A 25,878-nucleotide genomic window follows, 5' to 3' on the forward strand; every position below is an offset into this window, starting at 1 on the left:
GTCTGCAACCTTCCCACACACGCAACGTTACCAGTTACTTTTCACTCACTCTTCATTCTAGTTATTTTTACATATCTACAGTGAACAGACTGCTGCTATTAAAAAAAAAAAATCCAGCTAAATGAAGGTTTTTAAACACACACATATTCTTCTCCTGTAGTAAAGAGTTATGACGTAGGGACACAGCCAAACTATTGGCAGGCAGAAGTGGTGGAGGAGAGACTAAGCTCTCAAACTGCATCAGACAGAACAGTCCTACCTTCTCCACAGAAAACTGAACCGAACTAAGAAAGTGCATAGCCACTTCTAAAGCCACTCTTGGGAGTCCTTACGTGAGTGGTACCCTAGTCCCATTAGTGCTTGCCACTAACTGGTGATGGCAAGTACTGACCAATTTCACATTTTCTATCATGGAAAGAAATATCCTTTCCTGGATATTCAGCCCAGGGCCTTGAAATGCTAAATACAAGATCTACTGTGGAGCCACACTCTGAATCATGTGATTCTTCACAAAGCTTGTTCTCTTCTACCCTCCCCATCAAGACTGGCAACATGAGTTCAAGCCCTTGGAAGCAGTGCAAACTGCAGCCTGTCCTAGTGGTACCCAGGAACCCAGTAGGCTGAGCACGAGTTCAAGGCCACCTTATGCTGCATAGGAAGACCCTGCCTAAGGGGGGAAAAGATAAAGGAGAGAGAAAAATAGAAAGTTGCAATTAAAAAACATGAAGGTTTTATTTTTTAAAACCTATTGACATATTTATGTCAATTGTATGAAAATATAAAATCACTCTCTAGAGTTAGCTCTCTCTCAGAGATCCTTATTCTACTTTATTTTCCTCTCTCTAGTGCTGGGATGGAACCCAAGGCCTCATGCTTGCTAAGCAAAGGTTCTGCTGCTATTGGTTTTGCTTGTTTGTTTGTTGTCTGTCTGTCTGTCTGTCTGTCTGTCTGTCTGTCTGGTTGGTTGGCTAGTTGGTTAGGGCCCAAAACAGCCATTTGTAAAACTACATTTGACCCATTTGTGGAGAGCCATAAAGTGAATTTACCATTTTTAGCTTCGCTATACCTAAGGACTCAGGACACTTCCGGTTTAGCTCAAACAGTGGCTTGCTGGTGAACTGAGACAGCCCTAGGCTGCAGTCTGATTCCTTCTGGAGCAGAATTTAGCAGTTCACTATATATGGGCAGGGGCAGAGTGAGGCCAAACCTTTTAAAAGACCCCGTGCTCAGTATGTGCAAAGCTTAGTAAAACAAGAGCACAGATTTCAGTCTGCAGCAGCACAAGAATGGACCATTCCAACTAAACTTAAAGCACTTCATAAAACATATGCTAAACAGTGACTGAGCAAGGATTAATCTCCCTCACTTACGCAGAAGGCCAAAAATGTTTATAGATCTTAAGGGAATGGAGATGGAAGACAGAAATTGAAACGCCATGTATATAGCTCTTCATTCTAGTTCCCAGCAACCCTTGTATTCATTATGAGGGATTACCGAGCTTTCCCAGTGGCAGGGAAGGAAGAACAGAGGTGAGCCAACTGTAATTACTACGCATTCTCATCGTCATTATCAAAAAATCACACCTTAAACACTGGTAGGCATGATTTTGCTGGCTGAGCCAAGGGCCTCTCATTATGATCCTTGCTCCGCCCAGTTTCTGTCCTAAGATTCGGAACAAGCTCCAGAGGTTCACAAGGCCAAAGGAAGGGTGGCCCCCTCATCCTGCCCCACTCCACTCGCACAGCCTCAGAAAGGCAGGATTGCCCTGCCCACAGACATGAAGAGCCAGCCGCCTAGGAATGAAGGAGCATTGGGGGGCGGGGGAGGTGCACAATTCAGAAAGCCCTAGAGTTCTTCAGCATGGGGCGGTGGGAGTGACCATCAGAGCAGGCAGCTCAACCAGCACCTTCTAGCTGTGTTCCCAGGACACTGAGATGGTCAATAGAGCAGCAGCCACAGCAGGAGCAGGGCTGGCCCGGCTAGGTGGCGCTCCTCCCCCCAACCCCCCCACATCCCTGGCATGGCAGCCACTGGCAGACAAAAGCACACCCAGGACTTTTATTTAGGGCCCGCCTCTTCCTCTGCATACTGGAAGAAAGATGAACAAACATGCCAGATAAAAGATAAGTGGTGAAGGGCAGAGAAATTCCTGATGACAGGCTAACCTTGGCGGGGGTTAGCCTGTCAGCTGAGAAGGCAGGGCCAGGAGAGAAAAGGGCTGTTTCCGCTCATATTTTTCAGCAGGCTGATAAGGTTACTGGAGGATTCGAATGACACTTGCTCACACCGGGTGGCTGTGATAGCAGAGGTGATGAAAAGGCTTGGAGACCACGTGGTGTGAGGCGCACAGTTTTGACAACCTTTGCCCTTCCTTCCTCCAAGAAAGGTAGCAGAAGGCAATGGAAAGAACTACTCAGGGTCAAAGAAAATTAGGGTTTAAGCCCGCCTTCTCTTGTATCATCCAGCAACCCTGAGTCACTCTGTAACCTGTGAGAGCCGATGCAGTTTGCTAATAAGGCATATTTCATGAGTTTCTTGAGAAGTGTAAACGAGGCTACAGAATAATCATCTCTGTGACTGATGGGCTTTCTCTGGGCTTTTTCACTGGACTAAGCCCTATAAATACAGCCTCACTGGTGGTGCACACCTTTAATCCCAGCACTCGGGAGGGTAGATCTCTGAGTTCGAAGCCAGCCTGGTCTACAGAGCAAGTTCCAGCACAGGCTCCAAAGCAAAGCAATACAGAGAAGACTCAAAAACAAAACAAAAAACCACAGCACCACTGAATCTCATTTTGTCTCATCTAGTGCCTGGCATAAGAGGGCTTCAGTAAATGTTAAGGTCTTTCCTGTGCTAAAAATGAGTACTGTGTTACACCTGGAGCTAATGGTCATTAGGCACACACAAACATTTATTAGTGTATTTCTGCCATAGTTCCAAACCTCTCTTACTCGGCTCAGCTTCCTACCTGACCTCACCCTCCTCATTCACCTCCATCAGAGACTAAGATGCTCTAGAGTCCCCATGAGTCTAGGTAGTACCACAGGCCATAAAACGTTCTCAGGGCAGCTTCTGCTCTCCCCTGCAGCCCCTTGGATGGCACAGACATCTGGCAGTCTTGGGAGGGATGACTTGGCAGGGTGTTCCTGCTGAAGTTGAATGTGGAGGGTGTGGTGAGTGGCAGCCAAGAGTCAGAAATGTAAACAAGAAGTGTGACCAGACTGTCACACATTTAGGCTGAGGATGACCCTGCACAGGAGACTGCTCAGGCCTGTGTCAGGGAGCTGAAAGACATCTTAGCAGTCCTACTCCAGGCTTCTTTGCAGTTAGCTCACTAACGGGGCCCAGAGGACCCTGGTGACCTGGGTAGCTCTCAGGTGCTTTTTCCTCACTTGGCCCTGGACAGTCCTGTTCCAGTGATAACCACTGAACTCAAAGGACAAAACAGGATCACTTTGACAGCTGTTTGCTCTTTCCTAATCGTTTTTGAACTGACATGAAAAATGCAGATGTTAAAAAAATGGTTCATGGTCTCCTGGCTCGTCACGGCATGAAGCTGCTGGCAGCCTCCCTTAGGCCTCATTTACCATGAGGAGCCTTCTGAGAACTTTCCACATGCACTGTCAAATTTGTTATTCCCTTTAAAAAAAAAAAAAAAAAAAAAAACAAAAACCAAAACAAACCGATGAGGTCAGTAAATGTGTTCTCAGAGAAATCCCAAGGAGGGTGAGGAAAGAGGCCATGCAGGAATGCAATTTCAAAAGCATATGGGCCTTTTCCCGCCCCCTTGGTACTGGAACTCAAATCCAGGATTACCTGCATGCCAGGGTGGCCAATCTCTTCTCTCTTACGAAGCTCCTAACTACCCAGTAACTAACTAATCTGGTCCAAACACAATGACTACCTTTCTACCACACTACTTTCTATGACCACAGTAGCATCCCCCTTTTAGTCCACTACACCCTACATTAATACTCATCTACATTTACAGTATCTTTATCCAAAACAGCTTTTCTTTTCCTTTCTTAAAAAAAAAAAAAAAAACACAAAAGCAAGGTGTAGGTATTATAACCTGGGTTCACGATAAGCAAAGGTCAAATGTTAAGATGATGGAAAAGTAAGTTTATTGAGCTCAGTGTGCCAAGTACCATGCTGGCTGCATAAATAGGGCTTAGTCATCTTGGGAACCGATGAGGTAAGGGTCATCGTCCTCCTTTTACAGGTGAGGAATCTAAAGTTCGAAGGTGTTCAGAGTTTCTCAGTTACTGGACGGCACCATCTGAACAGAGACTGACTCTGTAAGCCTGGCTCATTCTATTGCACTGGTCACCTTTGAGCAAGTGCAACCCCTCTGTCCCCGGAAAGGACAGGACTGCCTATAGGGATCCTCTCACACTCAGAACACAAAGCTTTTCTCACCAACCCAAACACGCAAAAGTTCACGTGCCGAGTTCCTCACCTCTTCTGACTCTGGCAAAAGTTTAAGGATTTCTCGAAGCGTCTCTGATCCATAGTGCTCACTGTTTCCTTGGTGGATATCTTCTACGATGGACTGAGGAGACCTTGGAAAGAAAAGGAATTTCATTTGCTGATGTTCCACCAGGGACACAAGCCTATGGAAATTAAGTCAAGCACATCTCTCTACCCTCTCTTCTGCATGCTTCTTTTTGGTCCAGAGGTCCCTCCAGCCTAAGGCTCCCTCCCCCAGGAAACATCCCCAGGAATCCCAGGAAGGCTGAAAGCAGCACCCACCACAGCATCTTTGGGCGAAGATGAATGAAAACTGTCTGATGAGGGGTTCATGAGGTCCCGCCCCCTCATTGAGGCACTATGGACAATTAATGGGTGCTGGGGCAGGGTCATTTTCCTCAGATAAGCTGGTCATATTCCTGTAAATAACCCCTCACTCATTTAAACAACCATAATTAAACTCAACAGGTTAAAAAATGACATGAAAATCAAAGAGGACTTGGCGGAGAGAACAGTTTTGAGGATGGGGGAGGGTGACGAGAGAGGGAATTGGGGAGGAATGCCCTAAATTCTGTACATATGTATGTGAAATTGTCCAAGAATTTAAAAGGTACTCATATTTCCTTGACATACAGGCCCTCCATGGGCACTGCAGGACACTTCAAGATTGTGAGCTCACAGCAAAGACACACTTGTAGACCCATGGAGCCACCCATCCAGGAAGGACTTGGAAGAGTACGGAATGCCCCTAGCTTGGATTACAATCTGAACTTCAGCTCAGTCACACCCTCATAGCATGGATAGGGCTAAAATTCCAGACGCGTACAAAAATCTTACTTTTTAAACTGCTTAAGAAATATCCCAATGTTCATACTTCGTTTTGCATCCAAGACAGTAATCTGGAAAAAAACAGATACGTAAAACGTTTTAAATATAAATAAAAACAGCTGAACTGAGGTGTGGTGGTGTACGCCTTTAGTCCCTGGAGGCAGAGGCAGGCAAATCTCTGTGAATTCCAGGCCAGTCTGGTTTATATAGTGAGTTCCAGGCCTGCCAAGCTTCTATAGAGACCCTGTCTCCAAACACCAAAATAACTGAATAATAATCAAATAAAAACAGCTGGAGAAAATAAGAGAGTTAAAAACCTGTGTTGAGGGGTATCTGTACACTGTGTAAGGATATATTGCTGTGATTGGTTTAATAAAGAGCTGAACACCCAATGACTAGGCAGGAGGTATAGGCGGGACTTCCAGTCAGAGAGAGGAAGTAGCAGGAAATAAGGCACAGAGGAGGTGCTAGGTAGACTCAGAGTAAGTAGGACACACAGAATGAGATACAGGTAAAAGCCACATGGTAGACGAAGATTAATAAAAATATGCATTAATTTAAGTTATAAGAGCTAGTGAGGAACAAGACTGTTATAGGTTGAGCTTTCATAATTAATAAGAAGTCTCTGTCATTATTTGAGAGCTGGCTGGTGGTGCGGAGAAAGACTCATTACAAACCTGTTAAAGTATAATACTAATGTACAAGGGAACAATTTCTAATATGTAAATCTGGTAATTAACACGTTCCTAATATAGTTTAAGAGTATTTTTTATCATCTCCCCAAACTTCTACCAGAATGTTGTACTTATTTCCTTAGCAATAAGAATGACACATATCACTGGGTGTGGTGCCACACACCTATAATCCTAGCATTAGAAAACAGAGGTAAGAGGAGAAGTTCTAGGCTAGTCTAAGCTACATAGTGAGTTGGAGACAAGCCTAGGCTACATGACAGTCTGTCACAATCCTGCTCCTCCAGCATCATAAACAAACAAACACACAAATAATAAAAATTAAAAAAGTTATTTTGGGGCTGAGTAGTTCAATGGTAGAGCACCCATCCAGCATGCCCAAGGACCTGGGTTCTCGTCCCAAGACAACACACAAAACATGTTTATTATACTAGTACATACATCCAAATAGTTAACATTTTAATTCAAAAATTCTTTTACATATAGCCCATACTTAAAGGCCTAAGGAGATATATTATCATAGCAGGAATCACATGAGAGTTGAAATGGCAAAATAAAACAATGCCTCTGCTGAGGATGGGTCCCAGTTCTGACTCACAGACATAACTCATCCATTTAGGAGGAAGTAAGGAAGTACCTTAGCCATAGCTGGTGCACACCTGTGATCCTAACACTCAAAAGGCTGAGGCAGGAGGATTATCAGAAGTTCAAGGCCAGTCAGAGACTGTTTAAAAAAAAAAAATGTATCCTACATTTTTTTTACTTGGAAGTTTTTTTTAAAAAATCGTCTTTTACCAGGAAGTCTCAGATCCTTACATTTATCCCCTCATTTCCCTGTCTTTCAGTTAGAAGGCACTGAGAAATATATAGTTTTATTGTGTAGACCAGGCTACTCACAAAACCCCAGAGATCTGCCTGCAGGGATAAAGCATGTGAGCCACAATGCATGGCATTATATGGCATCTTTTGATTTAGCAAATGTTGACATAACTATCCCATTGTGCCATCAAAACCTAGACTGGACTGTAGCAAGTTTAAAATGTTCAAAAGTAACAGTCTGAGATCTTATTAAACTATAGATTACAACTTCTGGGGGCTTGCTGAGAAGTGATCTCTATCTCAAGAGGTAAATATATCCATGGTGGAGGATGGAAGATAACTTAAAACTACTGATATCTTTCCCGTTTGTCTTTTGGTAAAGAGAGGCTAGAAGAAATAGAGACAAAGGAAATTTTGCTGAGAACCAAAGAAAATCAGGTTTCAGACCAAATTCTGCATCTCGGGGTTGCTTCAAGTTTGTAAGCAACAAGCAAGACCGTTAATGCCACTTCCTGGCTATAAGGTTAAATTTTTACAAGGTATGCTTGCCTCCTTTTGAAGACTAATCTTAAACAATCTCATTATTTACTAACCTATGGGTTTGTTTGATGTTAACACAATCACCTGCCAGCCATAAAACAAGCTTCCAAGCTGAGAGGGCACCCTCCTTACTGAGAGCCTACCCAGGGACTGTGGTTCAAGTTCAGTGTGAAGGAAGAGAAAGAAAAGGGAAACAAGCCTGGGAAACCCAACACTCTAAGGAGGAAAGCTCCTGCTGGAATGAGGAATCTCAATTGATTAAGACAGAAAACCGCTCATTAAAACTTGTAAATGAAAAGGCCACACGTATGGACACGTACACCGCTACAGTTGTACTTGTGTCTACACAGAATGGAAACAAACCTGTTGTATAATTCTCTTACCAAATTGCCACCTCTTGCTGTGTTTAACCCTGGACTGCAGCATCCTTCCTCCCCACACACTTCCAACTCCACCCTCATCCTGTTCGCCCTTCCACCCTCTGGGGTTTTGTACACTTGGCATAGGTCCACAGCTACCACTGCTGGAAAAGCAAGGGGAGAAATTACTCTGATCCCTATTTGACAGATAAGGAAACCACCTCAGAGATGTCCTTTTGTGGCTGTCCCATCGGAGTGTTGGAACAGAGTAGGAGCCTGGTTCTCTCTGATTCCTCTCCCCTCTGGTTCCTGGGAGCTTATTACTGGTGGGCATCAATAAATGGGGACAGGTCTGTGAAAAGCAGCCAACACAGTATCTGGTTGTTAGTGTGGGATGCCTGGTGACATCATGTTCTCACCAGGTAGACCAGCCTCCATGAGCCTAAGCCACCCCAGAGAGGCAGCCAGCATGTTCAAGTCAAGAGCATCTCTAGCCTGTCTCCAGAGCCCAAGCAGTGGCTGAAATTGGTCACAGTCTGCCAGTCTCTAGGGAAAAGCCTGAGCTGGCCATGACTGATCAGCTTACCAAGAAAACAAAGGTCAGCGCTTCACCCAAACAAAGAACAAGAGACAAACGCTAACACCTCAGGACAGCCCTGCTCTCAGGCACCCTTGGCTTTACCTAGTGCCTGACTCTGCTGCCTTATCAAACAGGAGTCTTATAACAGTTATAAAGGTGCTTGTTAAAGCCCTTCAAAGAGGGTTATCACGGCCCATGTAAGGAGCTTATCTCACTTCCCAAACTCTGGCTGCTACAGAGCTAGTGCTTCAGCTGCGAAGCTGGAGCCACACAGTGGCACTTGAAAGAGATCCCAGAGGGCTGTAAAAGCTAAGTCAGAGGAGACAAGCTCCAAAGCTAGGGATGTGCCAACCCAACCATGAAGGCATTGTCACCCCCCCCTCCAGCTCCGTCCCACCTGTATGCGACACACCAGGACCCCCCTTTATTCCCCTTCTCTCAGACAGGCATGGAACCCAAAGCCCAGAGTGTCATGTAAGATAAGGACCCTTCCACGATGCTAACCCCCCAGCTTACAGTTCTAGCGTTTTTTTTTTTTCCTTAGCATCAGTCGTTATAAAGCCCCCCCCCCCAAATCCTTTAAGGAAGAAGAAACTTGTTTAAACTAGGAAACTGTATAATATTTAGCATCGTGACCAGCTCTGGGTGTACAACTCAGTAGCACTCTGTGTATCCACATGGTATGTATCCATCCAGCTCCAAAGTGCTCACTCACATCTTGCAAGACCAGAGCCCTGAGCCCATTAGACAGTAGCTGCCTGTTGCCACACCTCACCGATGACCCTGGCTGGCACTTTCTATTGCCATAAGCTTTACCATCCTCTTCTTCTATTTTTAAGTGTGTGTGTATTTATGTACGTTGGCAAGCAAACATGTGTGTATAGGCCAGAAAACAACTGCCTGAGTCATCCTTAGGAACACCATTCACCTCCTTTGACACAGGGACTGCCACTGGCCTGGAGCTCACCAGTTAGGCTAGGCTGACAGGACAGTGAGTCCTGTCTCCACCCCCCACAGGTGAGGATTACAAGCGTGCACGGCCACACTCAGCATTTTCATGTGGGTCCCAAGGGTCGAACTCAGGCCCTCATGCTTCTGAGGCGAGCACTTTACTGACTGACCTATCTCTCTAGCCCTTTCCGTACCTTTTCCAGGCAGAATTACAATTCTTCCATGTGGCGGGCTTGCTTCATGTATTTCATTTCGTTTTCATGGTGGAAAAAAGAAACCTCCCAGTCACTTGGTGTGTTCCCTTCCTTGGTAGTAGGTTTTGGGTTTTTGGTCTCCTTGTGTTGAACCCTGGCCTTAGCATTGCTAAGCAAGATCTCTGTCACTGAGCCAAGTCTCAACCCTTTAAACGACTTTCATCTCACCGTAAGAGAGGGGACATCCTTGCATATGCCGGGCACCTGAAAGAGGGGCTATTTCCACCCTGTCCAAAACTTCAAAAGCAAAACTACTGTAAATCTTCTTCCTCTCAGTACAGGCTTCACTTCACTTTGGTCTCTGACAGCTTTTCACTGTTTTAGTTTTGGTTGGCTACCTCCTGGAACCCCTTATTTTATGAGGGGGGAAAAAGAAGGGAACCTGAAGCATATATATTGTTTTACTCTATACACTACCTCGTTCTACAGTTCGCGAGTGTGAGCATTTCCCAGGTCTTCAGAACACACTGGGAGTGCAATCATGACGACAGGAAAATGACTGGCTCTCAGATGAGGGCGTGGGAGGGTGAAGCAGCATTGCTCATGGATCTAGAAAGAGCCACCATTCTTGCAGCCTCCCTCCTTGCTCTTGACTCCTCCTCTTCCCTCTTCTCTCGTTCCCATCCTCCTCTTCCATGTATAATGTGTCAAGATTCACTCACTGTCACACCACAGTGAACGACAGCTGGTGAGCTCCAGTTCCAAGCTCCTGTCCTTGCCTAGGATGATGGACGCTTCCAGTTGGGTCATTCTATTTGTTTTCCTTAGAGTTAACCAACTTGATAAATCATATTGTTATCTTAAGAGTCACTCAAGGGGGCTAAACAGATAGCTCAGTGGCTAAGAGAACTTATTGCTCTAGCAGAGAACCCAGCTTGCATTCCCAGCACCCATGTGGTGGCTCACAACCACCTGTAACCCCAGTTCCAGGGATCTGAACCCCTCTTCTGGCCTCTAAGTGCTCCTGCAGGTATGTGGTATGCATCTAGACAAGCAAACACATACAGTAAATAAACATTACAATAAAATATTTTTAAAGAACTGTTCAAATTACAAAGAGAGACAAAAACCTAGCTAACACTAGCATTGGGAGGCAGAGACTCAGCCAACACCAGTGTTGAGAACTCAGGACATCTGTAATGGATGGACAGGAACTTGGCAACTTCTCAGGGATAGCATCAGTGAACTGTGAAATGAAGTCTGAGCTGAACCTTTTATTAGGAGCTAGTATATATCAGTGTATCTCCAATTGCTTTATTATAGCTTAATTACTATGACACCATCACATCTGTGATCTCCCAAGTTAATTTTTAGTAGCAAGCATACAAAGATGGGTAACATTTCATAACCTCCTCCCCCCAGTTTACTATTTTAAGTGCTGCTCTTTCCATGCCCAAACCAACATCTTCCCTACCCTCCAGCAAATTCTTTCTCTGGAGCACAATGGAACTTTCTAGTAATGCTCTATGAGGCCTTTAAAATGAAAGCCAATCACATAATATCAGGCCATTTCTATGTGAGGTTATTATATGACCTAACCTGCTCTTCTGCACGTCTGAACCTCCAGAATTATGGCCTGCTGTGACATTCAGGTGTCTGGGCTCGGGAGCAGGCCCTCCAAGGAACACACTGCTCAGCATGTTTTCCAGGGCACCCAGAGAGAAGGTGAGAACAATTGCTTTTGACCCTGGACTCTACTCACTGTAGGGTGAGCTGGAAGATTTATGGCTGATCTTTGTCAGAGAGTAGCCCTGCTGAACTATAGTTTCTGTAAGGAGTTGTACCCAGTCAGGAAAGAAAATGGCACACACCAGCTTATTTCTTGTCATGTTTAAGGCAATGTAAGAAATTGAAAATAATCCTCAGTGATCTCTTAGGTGGCAATATCAACTAGCATGTACGTAAAAGGATTGATGTAAACTCCTTCTGGTGAAGAGCTGAAGGGCTGCCTCATCTCTTGGCAACTGGCCATGCTAACTTTAATATGCTGTCTCTCAGAGTCAGGCCCATGAGAGTCAAAAGCACTGTCTCTGCACCACAGAATCATTCATAAACAGTAGAAGTAACATAGCTATCCAAGGATGGAGGGATTTGTAACAAAATGTGGTATAAGCATATAACGGAAAACATTGTGTAGCCTTGATCCCGACACATGCACGCTGAAGCTTAGATGAACCCTGAGGACACTGGGTTAAGGGAGATAAATCGGTCAGGAAAAAGACAAAATGCTGCATAATTCTACTTCTATGAGGTACCTGGAGTAATAAAATTCACAGAGACAGAAAAAAACAAAAAACAAAACAAACAAACAACAACAACAAAAAACAAAAACAAAAAAACCAAAAAGGAGCTGCCAAGGGCCAGAGGAAGCGGGGATGAGAAGTCCTTGTCTAATGTGTATGCAGCTCAGGGTTGAGGAGTAGAAGGATTTTGGAGATGAATGGTGGTGTCTGCACCACAACATGGATGCACTTGATACCATTCGACTAATAGTTAGGGCAGCACCTTTTATATGTAATTTATAATGAAATATGTACTTTTAGGACTGAAGGGTCAGCTTAGTATTAGAATAATTGCCTCACATTTGCAATGCCCTGCATCCCATACTCAGCATCTAAACACTAACAACAGATTCAGGGGCTGGAGAGACAACTCAGTCGTTATGGTCACTTGCTATTTATATAGGGGACCTGGGTTTCCTGAGTGCACACAGCAGTTCACAACCATCTGTTAATTCCAGTTTATTCCAATGCCTTCTACCAAGGGAACTATACACACAGCACAAAGACACATATGTAGGCAAAACCCTCACACACATAAAAATCAATTGAATAAATCTTTTAAAAATCAAAAATAATCTTTAGAGCTAGAGGGATAGCTCAGTGGGTAGAGTATTTGCCTAAATAAGCCTGATGACCTCCTGAAATCTATCATTTGGGTGAGTTTCTCAGAACCCACACAAAAACCAAAGTAGCACAAATTCCAGTCCCATCAGAGACAGGAAATCTCTGGAAGCTCGTGGCCCAACTATCCTGGTATTGAGTTAATGTGCACAAGAGAGACCCTGTCTCAAAGAAGAGGAAAGGCAAGGACCCACAGAGAAATCTAATCTCCATCCACACACCATAGCATGCAAGCGCTCAATTCAAATGAACACACACACACACACACACACACACACACACACAATTTAAAAATAACTCCTTTAAAAAGGAAGTTAAAATGTCTACGATGTAGGCCACGGTGATGGAAGAAGGTGGACAGAAAGACACTTGCTCCTGAACTTTGGATCTGGCCTACTCGGTGTCTGTCACAAATGAGCATGGTTCGCAGCACTGCTTGCCCACTTAACCTCTCAGGGGCTCTGCCCTGCTCTTTGCCCCTCAAGTGGAAAGCAGTAAGTTGCCCTTACCACCCTGAAATTTCCCTAACTCCTGGAGGAGGCCTCTTGTCTCAGCTGAGGGCTGCCTCCCCAGGGACACACTAGGCAGAACCCCTTCTATTCCAGGTGATCCACTGGGACATACGAGCCGAGCTCACACACATCTGTCCAGTCACCTCAGCGGGGAGAACCAGGAGGCAAGGTGAGACGTGACTGGCCTTGCAATCAGTAACTTCGGTTGGGAGCTGGGCCAAGGCCAGGGCACTAAGGAAGTGACTTCTGAGTCCCTTTCAATAAGGAAAGGGCAGTTGACTAAATGAAGGGACAGACAGAAAGGCCCGCGATCAGTACTGATGATACTATGGCTTGTGATGACCGACTTTTCCAATTCACCCACAGTTTATTCGACACAACAACCCTGGTCCCTGTGCTCTCTGTATTTTGTAAGAAAGCTCTCAGCAGTTTCAGGGGTAAATCACACAACCAGTTTAAGGGATCCTCAGGGTCTGGTGGAAGAGGTTAACGTTCCTAACCCAGGAAGAGAAAAGAGGTCAATATTGTTGGCTCAAGCATTCAATAATACTTCACCTCAGGGCCCCGCCCACTTTCTTATCTAGGCAGTTCCACAGATGACCTATTTTCCTGTTCCTTTACAACAGATTTAAAGTGAAGGATTTATACTGAGTTGTATATGTGTTTGGTAATTTAGCAGCTATTTCCCCCCTTCAAAGTAACACATTTAGTGTTAACTGGAAACATGCTTCATAAAATCTGTCTCAAAATAGCTTGATGCTTAGGCTATTTAGAAATCTGTCTCCACAAAGGTCAAAACTTAATTCAGAGAACCGAGGCATGGAGGCCATCTCCAAACACATGCTGAGGGCACATTAGAGGGGAAGGAATCCCAAAGCAGTCTAGTAACACTTAACACAAGGCATTTGATCTCAGATGGCCCCAGCTCATCCCAGATAGCTGAGCTCTGGAGCTCTCAGCCGTCCATCTCAGGGGAGACTACAAACTCTAGGTTCCAGCTGAACTCTCCCTGAGAAAACTACAGCAAGTTTGCTAGCAACAGGGTGGTGCTGAGAGGCCCACAGCTCCAACTCATGTGTTCTCTGTATGAGATCATAATCCATGGGGATGCCGGGGAGGATCCTGCTCACACATCCCTTCACTTTTGCTGCTCAGCTCCAACTCATCGCGTGAGCCCTTCCTGTGCTTTCCACAGAACATCTAGCTTGCATGCTCTCATTTCTCAGGGAATCCTCCCAAATCATCCGAAACACGCAATCCAACACAGAGCAGCATGGTCACAGGCCCCTGCCCCCTCCCACTCTCCCACCCTCTGGGTTCCATAGCCTCACCTCTTCCCGGGCATCCCTGAAGGATGAATTCAGAGCTCCTCCTCTCCTGGGGAGAGAAGCCTTGGAGGTGTCTTCTTGCTGCCCAAAAAGCTCCTCAATGGTCTTCTTGTCAATCTGGTAGTGCTGCTGCTGCTTGGCCGCTAAAGTCCAGATGTTGGTCTTGCCACGAACTTGCTCCTCTGGAATGGTTTTCCAAAAAAAGCTTCGCATCCGTTTCTTCTTACCCGGGGAGCTGTAGCCATTCACGTGAGCAACTGGGGGTAGTCCAGGAGGAGGAGGGGGGATAAGCGGTCCCCCAGGAAGTGGGGGTGGCAGAGGAGGAGGTGGGGAGGGGAAGAAACCCTCCCCTGAATGTGGACAAGGTGGAGGTGGAGGCGGTGGAGGAGGGGGTGGAGGAGATGCAGAGGGTGACGTCTGCCCAGTCATGAATGCAGCTGCCGTGGCAAGAGTCCCATTTTCTTTATCGCTGGCCAGGGAGACACAATTCATAACATGCATAGTACTGTTGCCTTCTAAGGAGCTAATTCCTTGACCTTGGAGAAGCAGACACAAACATCAAACTCAGATCGTACTTCTTGGCCCACGAGTCTTCTGCCAGAAGAGAAGGTCACTGTGCCTCATGTCAGCTTGCAGACCTGGGAACACAGAAAATTCAAAGTCACTGCTGGCAAAGACTTTCTTTCACATTGGCTTTTCCCCTTCAGGGGCCAAGGTAGGCTGGCCCGCAATAGGTAGATATTCATGTCAAGAGGACATCTCAAAGCATACTGGAAGGAACACATATTTCTCTAAACCCAAACCACATTTTGCTACTGGGAAAAGCTGCCAAAAGATCAGCAATAAAACCAATTTGGAAATCTCCCATTAATCAATGAAGCACGTACGTAACCGGTGCCTGCTATAAGATCAGGAGTGTTCCCTTTATGAATAAACTACTTGTTTACCAAGAGGTTCCTTCCTCTCTTGGACGATGTATCCCAGCCCTTGGGGAAACTGCCCAAATTGCTGAAGCGTTAGCTGCTTAGTGACCCTGCCTTGTTCCAGTCTGGACATGTCTTCTCCAATCACTGGGTCAAAAGGCATCTTCCATGTTAAAGGGAGCAGGTGGGGCACTTAAAGAAGACAATAATGGCCCAGCTTGTTTCCCTGGAGCCAGGTCACCATGTTCCTGTTCCACAGGGTGATGTGGTTCCCCCATCTAGAGAAAAGTGTGCCAGGACTATTACATCACCCCCACCAGACTTCCATTTTCTCCTCTATAAAATTACAGTGCATTAAATGACTCCCATCACCCCCTCCAATGCTGTCATCATAGAGTCTAGAAAGTCACTCTTCAGAGACCCTAAACTTGTCACCTGCCTTGTCTGCTACCGTGACACTTACAAAGAGGAGATGAACAAGGACACATTGCCTATCAAGTTCACCACATGTCTAGCTCTTATCCATGCAACTCACTTATCTTGGAAACCTGCATTTTTATGGCTTTCCAGATGTTTTTGCCTTTATACTGGTTGTTACTAACGCAGTGAGAAACAGGTCAAAATAACTACTTTTCTCATAAGGAGGCAGGTGAGAGAGGGGGTGAAGATGTGAAGAGGGAACTTTTTACATGACTTTTCTGGCTGTAATTATCCACTTATGTCATCACTGTGGGAGCCTAGACTTGCAGACACAAGTGGATCACACAACACTGGGTTACACAGAAGTAAACTGTCTGCTATCACTAATTCAGACATTATGAAACATTGTACATGCAGCCACATATAATAGGCAGGACTTCCTGGGGAGCAGGAGTGGAGTCTAGAAACACTGCCCCTCATGGCCCAGCTTGGCACCTCCCTCAAGCTGCAGTCTGAGCAGAGGTGGATTACCTCACCTACATTTCAGCATTTTTCATTTATGAAATAGGAGAATACCTTTTCCACCTGCCTGTGTAAGAAAAATGTGCTAATTCCAGAATGTCGTTAACTCTTTCTAATAATATGCACTGTTTCTCTTTATCTTCCCAGATAATACATTTGTTTTAAAAACATTTTGAGGGAAGGCTCTGGGGTTAAGAGAAAATACTACTCTTGCAAGGACTCAGCACCCATGTCAGGTGGCTCAGAAGCAACCTGTAACTCCTGCTCCAGGGGATCTGACATTTGGGCCTTCAAAGGCACCTGCACTCATGTATGCATACTGGTGCATATACATATATACACACATATACCTGCACTAATACACATACATGCACTCATGTACAAACATATATGCATAGTCAAAAATAACAAATCTGAAAAAAAAGTCTTAGGTTTACAGATGAAATATCAAAGTCCTGGTTGCTAGAAATATATGTAATATCTTTACTTTGCTACCAAAGGTTGTAAATAGTAAAAATTTTTCCTCTTTAATATTCAGTGGCCACATGTTAAATTGTTTGCTTCTGTTACAGGACAAATGCACTTATGAAACATTTAACTGTCTGGGGTTTGTTTATTTTATTTGTGATGCTGGGGATTGTGCCTGGGCCTTTTTGCATGCAAGCCAGGCAGCCTGCCATCGGTTGCTGAGCTTATAGCTTTCTTTACTTTGGAACTGGGCATTCAACCCACATGCTAAGGATATGTTCTACCACTAAACTTCAAGTTCAGTCCCTGACAATTTAAGTACTGAATAGGAAATGATATTCCCAATTACTAACTTGATACTTTTAAAAAAAATCATTTTCATGATTTCCTGTGTATAGTCCAGTGGTATCAGTACAGTCAGCTGTCAACACTGGGTAATATCTAAGTAATGTTATAAGCATGTATCTAAGCTGACTTCCGGTTCACTAAAGATGAAACTGGCTTTTAGAAGGAGTTTTCATAATTACCATTAGGGGCATAACTAGGCTGCCTTCATAGTTGGCACCCCTAAAGCAATCATGACTCATTGTCAATTACAGTTTATAGTTACATTTGAACTCCCCTTTTTTCAAGACTGTGCAGGTAATTCTGGCCGTTTATCCTTACATTTTTACATACTTTCTATGCATACAATAACCCTTAAAAAGTTGCTAATTCTCCAATTCACTTCTGGTTCCATATAGATCGATGTATTTTTTTATGTTAACCTCCTCCCAGTGCTGGGGACTGAACACAGAAGCTTCATACATGCCCAGCAAGTCCTCTAGCCCAAGACCCTGACTTGGATCCCCAGCACTGAAGGGGAGGGGAGGGAGTAAACTGTCTGACCCGGGAAGTAATAATTCATTCTGTACCAGTTATCGCTTAAGTAGTCTTAAAAGTGTAGTATTAAGCCCCTCAGTGCATATGTAGAGACACTAAGTGAAGAAGGTGAATACTCAAAGGCACTGTGACATCATCAATCAATCACTGTCTTCTGATGTTTACCCCGAAAAGGACTAAGACTTTTTGAGCACTGTGCTGTGTACTGACAAAGTACCAGATAAAAACTTGCAATAGCTAAGAAGTGACACACAGGATCTATGCGTTCTACAGTTCTATAACCACTTCCCACCCTGAGAGAACAATGTCATGCTAAGAAGTTAAAGGAACAAGTGGAAATGTATCATACTCTCCCTGGTCCCTTTGTCTAGCAACACCCCCCCCACCCTAACATTCAAAGACCTCAGCTCCTCAACAGTGTCTAATGAGTGGGTTCACTGGCAATGATTAGCTACACACCAATGCGTCTATTCCCCTTACTTCAGTACCTGCTCCCTACTACCAACACTGGGCAGTATTTCCAATGTTAAAGAGGTGGTAGGAAAAGGTGGGAGCAGATATCATTCTAACTTCTCCCAGTCACACATGATATCAAAATAGGGGATGCACAAAACACATTCTATGGTACTGTCCACAATAGAGGTGACACTGCTCACTCTCAAGGACGCTGGGAGAGAAATGCTGGTGATGCAAACACCCTGACAGATGACACCCCTTGACTGTTTTTCACAGTTGGCAGCAGGGACAATGGGATCAGCCCTGGTTCTGTCTGGGAACCATCAAGTATCCCATCAATCTCCCCAAGACAAACAGAGGCAAGCTTGTATTTAACATCTCCCCAACAGGGGGACCTCAGCAGCAAGGAGGAGGCTGTTAAATGCAGGGCTGTCACAAATAGGTTCTCCGAAGACAGAATCATCTTCAAGTCCTCTTTGTGATAACCATGGCCCATCAAGGGGCAGCGGGGTGGGGGTGTGGATTGCTGTCCTTCCCTCTCTGGAGAGGATGCTGCTCAGTTGAGCATCTTTTAACTCAGATTTCAGTAATTCGGATTTCACCTAAGCATATGATCAGCCAGCATCCAGAGTTAGAATAAGAATGTTCCTAAGAGTTCCTAGAAGACTTGTTTGGCTCCTGCTTAACTGCTTGCTAAGCAGGGCTTTCTCAAAGGAGGGTCTATGCGGCTGTGTTCCACAATAATAAAAAGTGACACAGAGCCAGATGTCTTTCCTCTTGCATCCCGACATGTGTCACAGATGAGGCCTAGGTTGGAAGTGCAGGCTGTACACCTGATGAACTGAGGACAGAAAAAGGCTGAGCTACACAGTTGGGAACAGGGGTACAGGGCTGGGGAAAGCTCCTGTCTTTCTGAAATACTATTCCCTTCTTTCTACTCTTTAAAACGTTGCTCCACCTCGACCTGTCTTTTCAAACCCTCCCTCGATTAAGACACAGACTATCAGTTTGCGAGCAACAGCCTGACTTGGCACTTCAGCCGGCAGCGAGAATCCATGACGGCAGGTTTAATCTGTCACATCACATAAACAAACATTCACAGCTGCTGGAGAACGCCTGTTTCTGAATGCACATTTTCAGTTACTTCTCTCCCAGTCCCCAAACCAGGAAGAATAGGCCCGCGAGTGCCAAAGGATGCTCCTAGGGGGATAGAAGCTCCAGAAGGGCGACTGGGAACCAGATAGAGTGTCCGCGGAGCGACCAACTCAAGGCAGAATTTCTTTAAACACTACTAGCTCCAGGTCTTTATGAAAGTTGCCAGGACCAGGGCAGGGAGGGAGCAGCCAGGACACGAATTCTTTTCAGTCAGGAAGTCTTTGCCCACCACCACCTTTGGTCTCTAGTACCGCACTCTGACGGATCCACTCACCAAAAGGCCATCGGCTCTGCCGGCTCTCGCTGCGCTTTGCCAGGGTCCCCAAAGGCCACCAGCGTCCAGCAGCCGTGCAGCCTAGGATCCCGGGACAGCAGGCAGGCTCCGAGTGGGCGGTCCCCCGGCCGCGCTAGCCCAGAGGCCGCCTTATCTGGGCTGGGAAGGCGCGCGTCGCCGCGGAGAGACGCCCACACGCGCCGCGCAAGCTCCCGGCTGGGACAGTGGGAACAGCCCTCTCGAGAAGGGTTCGACCCTATGCCTCCAGGAGGACCTGGGACGTCCCAGTCTCGAACCAGCTCAGAGGACACTGGAGTGTCCGCGCCAGCTGCTCAACCCCTAGGGGCTCCCCCGGTGCCGACCGGACCCGGGATGGTTCGCCCTGTCCCCGCCAATTTCGGGGACCCAGTTCTCTGCGGAGCCCGTGGTCGCCAGCCGCTTGGACTACGGCTGCGGCGACACCGTGTGGTCCCCAGGGCGGACTCCGAGAAGGGCTCACTGCCACACTGCGGCTCTACACCAAGAGAGAGGGGGTGAGCTCGCGACAGAAACGCGAAAAGGAGACTCGGCACGCGCAGGGACCGGGGGTGACTGCCAGCCCGCCCCTCCTTCCCCACGCTTCCACGAGCGCCCGCGCCACTTCGGACATGAACTTCCAAGGAAGTGTTCAGTGGTGGGAAGCCCCACACCACTGTGGCAGGGACGAGTCCTATATGAGAGAGACTCCTGAGATACGCGCGACCTGCGCGACCCTCGTACGTGCCAAGAAAGCTAATGGAACCCTCCGGGGTCCCACCCGCGGGCAGCGCCGCACCGAGCTCGGGGTCCCATGTGGGGCCAGCCCGGCGCGTGTGCGCCTCGGGGCACAGGGCCTGAGCTCACAGACCAGGTCCCCCGACTGGGGTGCAGAGCTTGAGCCTCCCCGAATCCTCGCCTTGCTGTCGCCCGGCCCGGCATCCCCTAACACATCCTCACAGCGCGGTCTCCCAATCCAGCCCCGCACTCACCGCGCCCGCGCTCCCGGCGCCCGCGCAGCCTCCGCCCGCTGTCCCGGCGCCGCCGTCTCTCCGCAGGACTGCAGGCCAGGGACCGCGAGGGGGCAGGGCGATGCGGAGGGGCGGGGCCGCTGCAGGTAACAATGCAGTTTACTCCGCAGCTCCTCGAGCCGGCCGCAAAGGGCAGCACGCCCTTTCCTGCTCCGCTGTCTCCCTCGCTCCCCTTTCCACCGCCACGGTGCTCGCCCTAGCCGAGTCCGGGGCCCCGAGACTCGAAAGCCGCCGTCCGGCACGCTGCTCCTGGCACCTGAAGACCGGCGAGGGGCTGGGCGGGTAGTCACAGAGGGAGATGGAAATTGCTGCAGGGCGAAGATGAGCCCTGGTGTCCTAGTGGAACGAGGGAGCAAGGGGGAGGCGCCACATTCGCTCCTGAGCAGGTCACCGCCTTCCACAAAGGAACCTCTGCGGCAGTCTCCTGGACAACCTCCTCCCCTGCGCACACGCATGAACACCCCACACACATTCGTAGGCACGCACGCACCTTCTTCACACACCTCCGCGCGCCAGCACACTCCGCCCCATGATAGCTTCTCCCGGAGCATTTGGGCAGCGCTAGGAGAGTTCCCTGGCGGTGGCTCCAGAGCATTCTGAAGGTCAGGTCCTCTGTGCCACACGCCAATTTTTTCTTCTCCCCTTTCCCCTCCCCACCCCATCCTTTCCTCTGTCCCTTCCGTCCCCTCCCATCCTTTCCCTTTCCATTTATTTATTTATTTATTTATTTATTTATTTATTTATTTTCTCAATGATGGTAACGAACTTTTCAGCTTTATTAAAAGAAGAAGAAAAAAGTATGGCAGACGGGACTGAATGAAGGTGCTCTGTCTGGGAACTGGGAAGAGCCCGTTCACTCACTGAAGGAAACAGGGATTTTTTTTTTTTTCCAAAGTGACTTGTGACGCCAGGCAGAGAGAAGTTGAGTAGTCAGAGAAAACTTATCCTGGACAAACCGGCTGCTGGCACCTCAGATGCTGGGGCGGGAAGCGCCCTCTGCGGGAATGAAGTCATCCTACCCTTTTCTGGGTGTGCCCAGATAACCGAACAGTTTTCCCAAGCTCTAAGGCCTGAGAACTTCCAGCTGCTCACCAGGTCCCAAGCTCCTGAACTCCACGACATAATTCCTCACCTCCTAACTCGAGCCTTACGTGGGGAAAGAAAGAGTACTAGTTCTAATCAGTCCACTATCCAGACCCCAAAACTGTGCCTGCCTATTTCTTGGCCTTTTTGATGTTCAAGATTAAACACACACACCCACAAACACTTAAAATATCAAGGCCAGTCTCTGGCTGGGAACTCATGTCAGTCCAAATGAATATTGATTGCTACCTAGGTAAAAAGGAGGTAAAAAGGGTTGTATGAGCTGCAGGACACTGTTCTCCCTTTTCTTTATCTTTGACAGTCTATGTAGCTCTAGCTGTCCTTGAACTAGCTCTGAGATCTGCATGGGTCACCAGGCCAGCCCCCTTTGCCCTTTATGCAGTCAGGGGGCAGGCTTCTCCCTCCCTTCCCTCTATTGCTCCAAGCCCTGCACACTTGTGTGACCTCACACTGTAGGGAGCATGTGCTCTAAGACAGCCCCTTTCTGCTCCTGCCTGTGGTCCTGATACTCCAGAAGCTGAGGCACGGGGATAGCTTAAGCCTACAAATTTGAAACCAGGCTGTGCAACATGGTGAGATCTCCAAAAAGAACGGGGGAAAGCCACTTCAGAGGAGTAAAGCCCAGTGGCCCATCCTCCTCCCTTTGGCCTTTGATCTTCAGCACATTCTGGCCCACGGGCCTTCTCTCTGCTTCTCTAGCCCTCCCTGGTGACCCTTCTTTTCCTCTGAGTACAGTCACAAGGCTCTTACAACCTTTGATCTCCTATTGTCCATTATAATCCCATGGGAATTGTTTCTGACTTTAATCTGGATGCATTTTTGAAAGAAAAGTGATAAAAATGAATAAGCATGGCCTTAGGTTCCAATCCTTGAAAACAGCCCAGGAAAATGAGAGGCAGTTGTCTTCAGTTATGCCAGGGACTCAAATCCACATCCGCCTGGTGGTGTCACAAGTCCAGATTCAATGCTGGAAGTCAGCTCACCTTCCCCTTCAACCAGCACTCTTCCCTCCTCCCCTTCCCTAACAGTGGGCTGTGCAAGTTGAAGCCCCAGCTTTGGTTGTTTGCCTTGGGCCCACTACTACTCTTCTAACTCTTAACCAGAGTAAGAGGATCTGGCTGTTTTGCTGTCTGTCAGGTGTGGGGCACCCTAGGTCTTGCTATCACCCACCAACTTCAGTTTTGTTTTCCACTGTAGAGAAGTGTAACATGACACCTATGTCCTGAAGCTTAGATTCTTCCCCTTCTCACCAAATCCACTCACCCAGAAGCTGCTGCTGGGTTACTGTATTTACAGGTCAGCTTTCCACATTTGTGTCTAACCTGTAGGGTTGTGTATACAGATGTGGCCTTCAGTCTGACAAGGCAGTGGCATCTCTTGCCATTTGGGCTTCCCCTTTCTTGCAAGCGGCTGGATAGATAGGTCTTATTTCAACTTATTTTCTTTTTGCACAGTAAATGGTCAGAAGGAAGCAGTGCACAGCTTTACCAGTCTAGGAAGCAGCATGTTCACATGCTGTCCAACACACACACACACACACACACACACACACACACACACACGGTTGCTGTGACTGGCAAAGGGCATTGCTCCATCTATACTAGGAAAAACGTGCCCACCAGCCTGAGGGGAAAGCTCAGAAGGTTCCTGAAGCAAGGTTCCTGAAGCCACCAGGGCTGTGGCTGAGAGGTGGCAGCTGCTGCTGCCGGTCAACATTGAATGGAGGGTAGTGCGGCCAGCCTCTTCCCAAGCAAGACACTCAAGAGCACAATAGTTTCTTAGCATGGCTGGGACATCCTCCAGGGCCAGCAGAATATCCTCTGAGACATAACTACCTGCTTTGCTTTCTTTATTCTCTATGCAGCTTGTTCTGCCCTTTTCCAAAATGGTCTTTCCAGAAAATTTCAAAGTTCCATTCCTGTCACTGAATGCATTTTCTTTCTTCTGGCTTTGACTTCTGAGATACTCTTGGGTTTTGTTTTTGTTTTTGTTTTTTTTTTCCCCATAAGCAGCAGATTGTGTTTAATCTGTCATTAGGAACTACTGACTGAACAAAACCGTCAAACCGGCATGACTCAATTTCAGCATACATACTGTAGCACATCCATCATTATAGAGCAGAATTATTTGCTAAAGGAGTAGATTTAGTCCATGTGGTGACTCCACAGGTGCTTGCATACACTGAAGTCAGTCCCCTCAGGCGCATGTCTGAAGCAACAAGATGATTTTAAGTTCCTCTTTTCCATCCCCATCTCACACGGCGCCTCCCATTTTTATGATACAGACTGGGGTTTGTTTAGCTCAACCTTTTTTTCTTTATTCCTCTTAAAAGATGCACCTGACAGGGTCGCTTGTTTAGATTACAGGTCATAGCTCTGCTTCTTAGGAACTGCTGAAAGAAACAAATGGCCAATACTGTAAACAGACTGGCAGATTAGTGAAAGGCTCCAAACCTATCTAGCAAGCTGCCACTGCTAAGAAAGAGACTGGCAGTTTTCTCTGGAGGGTGGAAAATCTCACAACAAATAGAACAGGCAGGCTGGGGCTGTCAGTGTGAATGCAAGCTTGACTAAAACACCTTATTGGCAAAATGCAAATGTCATATTCCTATAATCTTCCAAACAGCTTTTGTGAGGTTTCCCTATTTTTGTTCCACATATTTAGTGTGTGTGTGTATGTGTGTGTGTGTGTGTGTGTGTATGTGTGTGTGTGTGTGTGTGTGTGTGTGTGAGAGGGTGTGCATGCCACATTGTACCTGTGATGGTCAGAGGACAACTCTGAGGAGTGGGTTTTCCCCTGCTACTATATGGATTCTAGGGATCGAACATCGGGTCACAAAGCTTGGCAGCAAGCAAATGACAAAATGCCATTTTATTTCCCCAGGCTACAGAATTTAAATAGTAAGTTGCCTTTAAATTTAGTAAACACTGACTGGGTTGTGATCATTAAGAGGGTAGAACTTTCTTGTCAGATGCTAAGTAACAATTTACTGATACATAGAAAGTGCTTTCTCCTGTGTTGATATCCATGGCAGCATCAACGATGTCTCCCTTGTCGTTGCGCAGGTACCCGCCAATAACAGTGGTGGTTTGTTTGAGACAAGGGTCAAGAGACTAAAAACAACTCTTACCCAACATAGGAATGCGGTAATAAGATATCTGAGGACCCTTGTCCCTGCCTGCCTCAAGAGCAGATTGTTCATTTTCTCTCCTCGGGTGTGTGGGTGTGTGTGAGGGTTTGGGAAGGTGAGGACCAGAGGAGAGACAAAAGGAGAAAGGGGTAGTATTATACATCGAAGTTCCTTAGGAAGCCTTCACCCGTATCTAGTTAGTTTACCTCAATCCAGTGTTTAGAACATGCTGGCTGTGACAACATTCCAACTTGGAGCAGAAAGCACGGAGTCAAAATGTGCCATGACCACAGCAGTGCACGGCTCGGCACAGTGTTCCTTATCCTTCTCCGCAAACAAGTGAGTGGGCCTAAATGACACTGAAGTTAGAGTGGTTAGTGGCTGGCTTATTTTGCTACTGGCTTTAGCTTTTCAAATTGTTTACCCTTCCAAGAAGCTAGAAGAACAAATAGAGTAATTTGAAGCCATAACTCTCGCAGTATAAGCAGTTCCCAAACAAACCAAGGAATCAGCAATAGAACGTGTGTGTGTGTGTGTGTGTGTGTGTGTGTGTGTTTCCCAGTGGGAATGCTATCTGAAGACTTTGTAGGAGATACAAAGGTAGGAGAAAGGACCAGTTGTTGACTTAGTAACTTTTTTTTTTTTTTTAAGCCCCTTTGTGCCCCTGGGAATCAAGTGTATACTTTGTTTGGTGAAACTCTCTTTTTAATAAGCAGGTTTAATAATCATACTTAGGCCAAGATAGTAAATAATAAGGCCAGCCCATAATAATCCGTGTTTTGTTTCAGCTTGTTTTTGGCAGTGTTCTGAATGGACCCCAAGGCTCCAAGCAGCCTAGGCACTAACCAGAGTCCTGGTGTTTCTCCAAGGGACTCAGAAATAACTGCAACCAAAAAGAAAAGGGATAAAAGGGGAAAGAAATAACTGTAACCACTTTCTTGAGCAAGTAAAGGTGTTCTGCTACTGACACTATTGGTCAAGTTTAGCATGACACTGGGTACAAAGAGGAATACTAGGAGATGCTCATGTATATATATTTCTGTGGGCCAGGGCAAGATAAGGTCAGAAGGGAGTGGGTTTGTTGGGCTCATCTTTCATCCTAACTTACTGGCTTCCTTCTGAAGAAGGGGTCCTAAAATCCTGACAATCTGTGTCTTAGAATGGATGGATTTGGTCACATTCCTAAACCTCCTTTATGTAGAGTTTTATGCGTACAATCACTTTCTGTGTGATAGCCATTGAACTGTGTATGAGATGCAGAG

At 46.6% G+C, this 25,878-nt stretch overlaps 1 protein-coding gene across 2 annotated transcripts in view; it reads right to left on the reverse strand.

The window, feature by feature from the left end:
* Fhdc1 (FH2 domain containing 1) overlaps nucleotides 1–20,533 on the reverse strand; it is a 36,693-nt gene extending 16,160 nt beyond the window's left edge. Inside the window, exons 1-4 of one of the 2 annotated variants that reach the window (XM_051199396.1) lie at nucleotides 20,344–20,533; nucleotides 14,240–14,874; nucleotides 5,308–5,369; nucleotides 4,460–4,562 (exon numbers count right to left, since the gene is read on the reverse strand). In XM_051199396.1, coding sequence (XP_051055353.1) covers nucleotides 4,460–4,562; nucleotides 5,308–5,369; nucleotides 14,240–14,737 — 663 coding nt within the window. In that variant the 5' untranslated portion in view covers nucleotides 14,738–14,874; nucleotides 20,344–20,533. Of the gene's footprint in view, nucleotides 1–4,459; nucleotides 4,563–5,307; nucleotides 5,370–14,239; nucleotides 14,875–19,336; nucleotides 19,491–20,343 lie in introns of those variants that run through there. The other variant, XM_051199397.1, reaches the window with a different exon arrangement.
* Between the last annotated feature and the right edge of the window lie 5,345 nt (nucleotides 20,534–25,878).

This window comes from Phodopus roborovskii, unplaced genomic scaffold, assembly GCF_943737965.1.
Source record: "Phodopus roborovskii unplaced genomic scaffold, PHOROB, whole genome shotgun sequence".
Taxonomy (NCBI): Eukaryota; Metazoa; Chordata; class Mammalia; order Rodentia; family Cricetidae; genus Phodopus; species Phodopus roborovskii.